The following is a 6,000-nucleotide window of genomic DNA, read 5'->3' as shown; positions in this document are numbered from 1 at the left end:
AGGATTTTTTAAAATAATCTATTTCAAGCTAGTCTTCACCAAGATTAAAATGAAATCTGTTTAAAGAATACAATAGACATATGACAGAACCATAAACTCTGCGTGTCAAGAGTTGCTGGTAAATCAATATGGATGCTAGGGCACCAGGCACTCTACAAATCAATATAATACATAAATAAGAGTTGAATTACAGTTTAACACTGTGTGTACAGACATGTGATTCATTTTGACACAAGTAAAACATGCTGTGTAATCAACAGAGTTGACATGCTCTAAAGCACCAAAGAATGCATGTAATCAAAGGATTGGAAGTCAAAAATTATTTGCAGGCCTGCTGACTGGCTGGTCTAATGGCAAGTTTAACCTTCTAATGACTCAATTTTTTGCATTTGTGAGGTTAGGACAAGTATTTTGAGATGCTCTGCTATGCAAAATGTTATTAAAATTAATTATGGCTAGGAGGGGTACATTTCCCATTTATAGTCACATTTATGTACTGAGTTCTTCTGAAGCAATTACTGAATTACTAGGTTTGGAAGGCTTCCCAGGAGAACTGCACCTGGGAAGTTAAAACTGGTTCTGAGTCTGATGTTGCTGTTTTCTTTTGCACCCCTTTTTTTTTTTTTTTTTAATTTTTTATTTGGTTGGTTGATTTGGTTTTGGGGTTTTGGTGTGTTTTTTTGGTTGGTTTTTTTGGTTGGCTGGTTTTTTGTTTGGTTGGTTTTGTTTTTGTTGTTTGTTTGTTTTTTAAAGAGCTTACAAAGCATCCAGCACTGACCTAAAGGCAAGGTGAAAAATATAGGAATAAATGAATGAAATGGTGCAACCCATTCCCTGGTTAGCAAAAGAAGGGAAAGACAATGGCAGAACAGTGACAATAAGCAGGTCAGACAGGCTGTTACGTAGTCAGTACCCAGCTTGCCTGGTAGAGCACAGGCCTGGGAGAGAACTAAAGCTATGGGGGGCTACGGTGGGTCTGTGGATTCCCTGATGGAGGACATGGGAACAGAAATTAGCCTTGCAGATATTAAGGCCTACCCATGAGAAAGATGGGAGTAAAGGAGTATCTGGAGATGTTAAGGATGTACCCGTGAGAGAGAAGGGAGTAAAAGAGTAACATCAATGATAGCAAAAATAGCCAATGAGATGTTACTGCTGTAACTTGTAACCAATAGTGAAGAGACACATGAATTGGTAAAACTGTATAAAAATGCACTTGTGGCAATAAATGGCATCCACTATTTTCATCCTGGTAGAACTTGGTCTATGTCGTTTGTCTGTCTCAGCCACGACATAAAGCATCCTGTTTTCTTCAGTCCCATGTTGTGTACATCTATGATCAGCCTTAAAATTGCTTTAATTTAGTATGGTGTACTTACAAAAATATCGTGCATTAAGAGAAAACACATTCTCTTTATTACTGAACTATGGCTGACCTGAGCACTTTGTAGCCTGTGAGGAACCCACTAGAGTTCTTATTAATTAATTTCACGATTTGTAGGGTATAGCTGACAGGAGAGGCAAAAGAAAAAGGAAAATACATTTTTCAAAAATGAAAAAAACGCTATTCTCGGAAACTTGAGAAAGAGTCCCGGTCTTCAGAAGGTGTTTTCTGGGATTTGATTTGGACATAACAAACATTTGCAGGAACTAAAAGGTTAAAAGGAAAGGAAACAGGGTGAGTAGCTGTCTATAACTTGTATTGAACTGTTTTCAAACAGGAATTAGGAATTCCCAGTGCACCATGAGGACAAGCAAAAAGGATGTGTCTTTATACTGTGACGAGAAATACAAAGGTTCTACTGCCTAAGTGTTCTTAGTTCTTTCATTTTTTTGATAAATATTTTGTAGGCAGAAGTTCAGTTCCCTTAATTCCCAAACAATCTAAGTACCATGACTTCTCCAACTACCCCACTTTATATTTAAATATACTCACAGACATCTTCTGGAAATTTAGTCAGACTTGGGTAAGTTAGCAAGGCTTCTCAGAGTCAATAACTGAAAGATACTGGTAGGAGTATTATGTTCAACATGAGCAAGACTGAATCTCTGTTCTTGTTGAATTTAACATACGGAAGCTGGAACATTCAACCTTTGATATTTTATTTCAACAAAAATGTCACTTTGCCCTTAATCCATAAATAAGTCCTGGTTTATCATCTACCAAACTACCTAAGCAGAAGCTGAGGGCACCATGTATTATGTGCTTGATCAGAGAGAGTGATAGTCAGGCTGTAATGGTAATACTCACTTATAGGACTGAAAAATGTATGAAGGTGAGTGTGTTTAAAGAAAGGCTTTTTTCAAATTAAAAAAAAAAAAAAAGTTTGACTTTTAAAATGTCCTTTTAAAAAAGAAAAATCGGTGTGTGCTAGTGGAAGAAATAGATAGGTCCAATCAGGTGAAAGGGAGAAAGAAGATTTTAAGTAATGAGTCCATGTATACAAAAGACAGATGCAAAGTAGCAGGAAAGAGGGTTATAAAACTTGAAACAGGTTTTTTTTTTTTTTTTTAGGAAACATTCAAACAAAGACAAGTCAAAAGCATATTACTACTAGAAATGTACCCAAGTTATAACACTTAGATCTGGAAATTTTGACATTTGAAATTTGATTCAGACCTCTATATTCTTACCCTTTTAATCCTTGATAGAAAAAGGTTTCTTAATATGGGATAACATATTTACACTAATAACACCAAACCATACACATTATGTTTTCATTTAAAATACAACAGAAGGAAAGTTTGTTTATTGATATCTCACAAAGGTAGATTTGTGGCTCTAAAGATCTTAAACACTTGGTCTGAACCAAAGTTTAGACCACAAAGAATACTAATATAATGGTCATGAGGAATGAGAGAAAAAAGTTTTAAGAAAGAAATTACTTGAAAAATTGTTGACAAACTGTTCCAAGTGTTTAATGCTGTCTGAGGGGGAAGGTGTACAGGTGGGTGAATGAAGAAGAAACATTGGGATAAGGTGAGGTGTTCAACAGAAATAATGGAATTGATGATGTACTTACATAGTGAGGTCATGCAAAACCCTTCAGTGACAAGATAATGGCAAGTTTTTGGTAAAAGAGAAGACACATTCACACATAGATAGTCACGGATGACACAGTGGAAAGGTTACTAATGCACAGCACTTTTGGAGAGGAATGCAAAATCAACGAGAACTAAATCTGTAGGACTAGCTGTTTTCTTCATGGTATTGTTCAATCTGAGAGTAAATTATGCCCCTTATCCTGACCTGGGTCTACTTAGAGTAACAAGTCTTCAGGGAAGACATTGGCCGTTATTGCATTTGCTTAGTTCTTGTGTCTTAGGCTAACTTAATAAACTTGCTTTATAACAGAGAAACTTCTTGAGTCTTCCATGTTTCCTACATGTGAAAATCACAGAATGTCACAGGAGGCAGGTACTTACAGGAATATTAGGGGCAGCATAAAAATATTTCTTGAAAAGACAGAAAAGACAGGATCTTTTTTTTGTCTTGATTGGTAGAACGTTGTGGTACAGTCTGGGCTTTTTTTTTGTCTGAAAATAACTAAAACTTGAAAGCAGTAACGTTTTCAGGATAAAACAGGAAAAAAAAGAAAGGATGTAACTGTTCTGTACTACTTATGAAAAGGATGATCTTTATGAATATATTTAAATTAGGGCGGGCGTGGAGCGTAATACTTTCTCAGTGCCCTAAGGGGCCACAAGCGGCATCAAACTACAACCGGCTGAAACTGGAAAGCGGAGCAAGCTGGTTGGCAGGTACACACCCTGCAGGGGAGCGGAGAAGCAAAAAAAAAAAAGGGGCGTGTTACGAAGAAACTGAAAGACAAAAATTAACCGCAGCAGATAACTCAGAGCCTGATTACAATCAAACATTTGCTCGGTGACCGACCGGGCGGCGCCCCGACAGCTGCCGGCCCCGCATTCCTTCACGCCCCGCCCGCCCCGGCGGTCGGGTGGCGGCTGGGGGCCGCTCTCCCTTCCTCACGGCTGCCCTTCCACAGCGGCCAGGAGCTTTTGTTAGTCCGTCTCCCCCCTGGTTGCCCCACGGCCACGGGCAGGTGGAGGCACGGGAGGGGGCTAAGGAAGAGGCGGCCGGCGGGCAGGTGAGGGGGGGGGAGGCGAAGGGCAGGGCGCCGCCAGGCCCCGCCTGCTCTCCCAAGCTGCTCCGCGCCGCAGCCGAGGGGGAGGTGGAGCTGCTTTATCGGGAGCCGAAGTGGAAATTTCCCCCTCAGTTGCCGGCTCCGCCGCGGAGGAGACGCTGAGGAGAGCGAGCCGCCCGCCCTCGCCGCCCAGTGCTGCGTCCCGTCCGTCCGACCTACCTACCGACCGCCGTCATGTCCAACTACATCCATGTCCCGCCCGGCTCCCCGGAGGTGCCCAAGCTGGACATCACTGTCAGCGAGCGGGAGGGGCCCGGCTACCGCCAGGGCGCCCTGCAGCTCCTGCGCCGCCTGCGGCCCCACTGGAGACCCGAGGAGGTGACGCTGCAGGTACGAGGGGAGGCCGGGCGCGCCGCCGGGGCCTTGTGCTTTAGGTCCCCGGTAAGGGATGCGGCAGCCTGGGCTTGGGCAGGGAGAGAAGAGAGACAGAGAGAGGAAGGAAGGGGGGAGGGCGGGCGGCCATTGTGCGGGGGAGCTGCCGCCTCGCTTCCTTCCCCTCCCCCTCCCCGCTCGCTTTCCGAACGCAGCCCCCTGTGCTGAGCCCCATTTGCTCGGCAGCCTGGCGGCGGGGCGTGTCGGCGCGGCAGCATCCCCTGCCCCCTCCCGGCCCTCCTCCTCCTCCTTCCCCCACCGCTCGCTTTCCTCTTCCTCCTTTCGTGCACTCACCGCTGAAACTTGTCTTCCCCCCCTTGCCCCCGTTATCGGCGGGGAGATCTCTCCCACCCGCTCTCGGCTGGCGGCCCCGCCGCACGCACGACCCCCGCTGCCGGCTCGGGGGGTGAGGGCTGCGGTACCGGTGAGGGACGGGATGGGCCAGGGCCCCGTGAGCCGGGCAGGGGTGTTCGTGAAGCGGTGCGGGGGCTGCCCACCTCCCCAGGGCAGAGCGGGAAGGGGAGGGGGCGGCTGCTGAAGTAGCGGGGGCGCTCGGCCGTCGGCCTGGGAGCCTCGGAGGGCTCTGCCCGCGCCATCGCATGTTAATAAATACAAATACACGCCTTGGGTTCGTCGCGGAGTTTTGGTTTTTAGGCTGACGGTATCTCGGCAAGTGTCAGCCCCGTTAAGGTCGGTGCTCGCATCTGTTAGTCTCGCCGTGCGGGGAAGTATCGCCGCTTAGTGTCTGGTATTCTCTAGGTGAGCGATCATTCATATTTGACGAGTCATCTGCCTGAGGATTGGCTGCTTTTGTGCTTCTAGAATATACGTAGCCTGGCCTCATGCAAGTCTCCAGTCAATTTACCTGGCTAAAGTAGCAGTTCAGTTGCAGCCTGTGTTTAGTTGAGCGTTTTGTTACACGCTGTTAAGCTGCCTTACTCAGCAGCTATTAGTATGTGGAAGTGTTTTATTTAGTGAAGTTCCTCTGAAGAAAGCTGCTGGAACTAATTTATATAGAAAAACTGAGCACATTGAGGTAATAGCACATAAATTGACTGATATTTTCTGAAGTTTCTTGGTGGGAAAAGAAAGTTGACGTACGCCAGTCCAGTAACTGAAAATAAAACTTACGAGGTTTTTCTAAGTAATTTCTATAAGAGGTGTAGGCATTAAGTTAAGCATAGTCCCAACATCTTGAGGTGCAATGAAAATAGAATTACAATGTGTAATTTTAAACAGGGTTCTTAGAGTTCATAGAATATCTTGAATTGGAAGGGACCCAGAAGGATCATCAAGTCCAACTCCCTGCCCTTTGCAGGACTACATAAAATTACCCTTGGTTTTGTTCTTTCAGTTCTCTGATGAGAGTACTTATCAACAGAACGTTTTGCTTTCTTTTCCTACAGGAAAACTAATAAATGAAAGTGAAACATTTTCTTATCCGGGAGGGATGACTCTAATC

The 6,000-nt window shown here is 44.8% G+C and overlaps 1 protein-coding gene across 5 annotated transcripts in view; it reads left to right on the top strand.

Moving 5' to 3' along the window:
* Positions 1 to 4,123: 4,123 nt before the first annotated feature.
* The window catches only part of ETNK1 (ethanolamine kinase 1), a 34,869-nt gene continuing 32,992 nt past the window's right edge, over positions 4,124 to 6,000 (top strand). For 4 of the 5 annotated variants that reach the window (XR_010466548.1, XM_065031895.1, XM_065031898.1 and 1 more), the window contains exon 1: positions 4,540 to 4,962. Coding sequence is in view for 4 of the 5 variants with exons in the window: in XM_065031895.1 (XP_064887967.1) it covers positions 4,555 to 4,962 (408 nt within the window). In the remaining variant the exon portion in view is untranslated. Of the gene's footprint in view, positions 4,497 to 4,539; positions 4,963 to 6,000 lie in introns of those variants that run through there. The other variant, XM_005511328.3, reaches the window with a different exon arrangement.

The sequence above is a fragment of the Columba livia genome, chromosome 1 (genome assembly GCF_036013475.1).
Source record: "Columba livia isolate bColLiv1 breed racing homer chromosome 1, bColLiv1.pat.W.v2, whole genome shotgun sequence".
Taxonomy (NCBI): domain Eukaryota; kingdom Metazoa; phylum Chordata; class Aves; order Columbiformes; family Columbidae; genus Columba; species Columba livia.
Note: the sequence above shows the minus strand (reverse complement) of the source record. Positions and strands in the feature narration are given on the sequence as shown.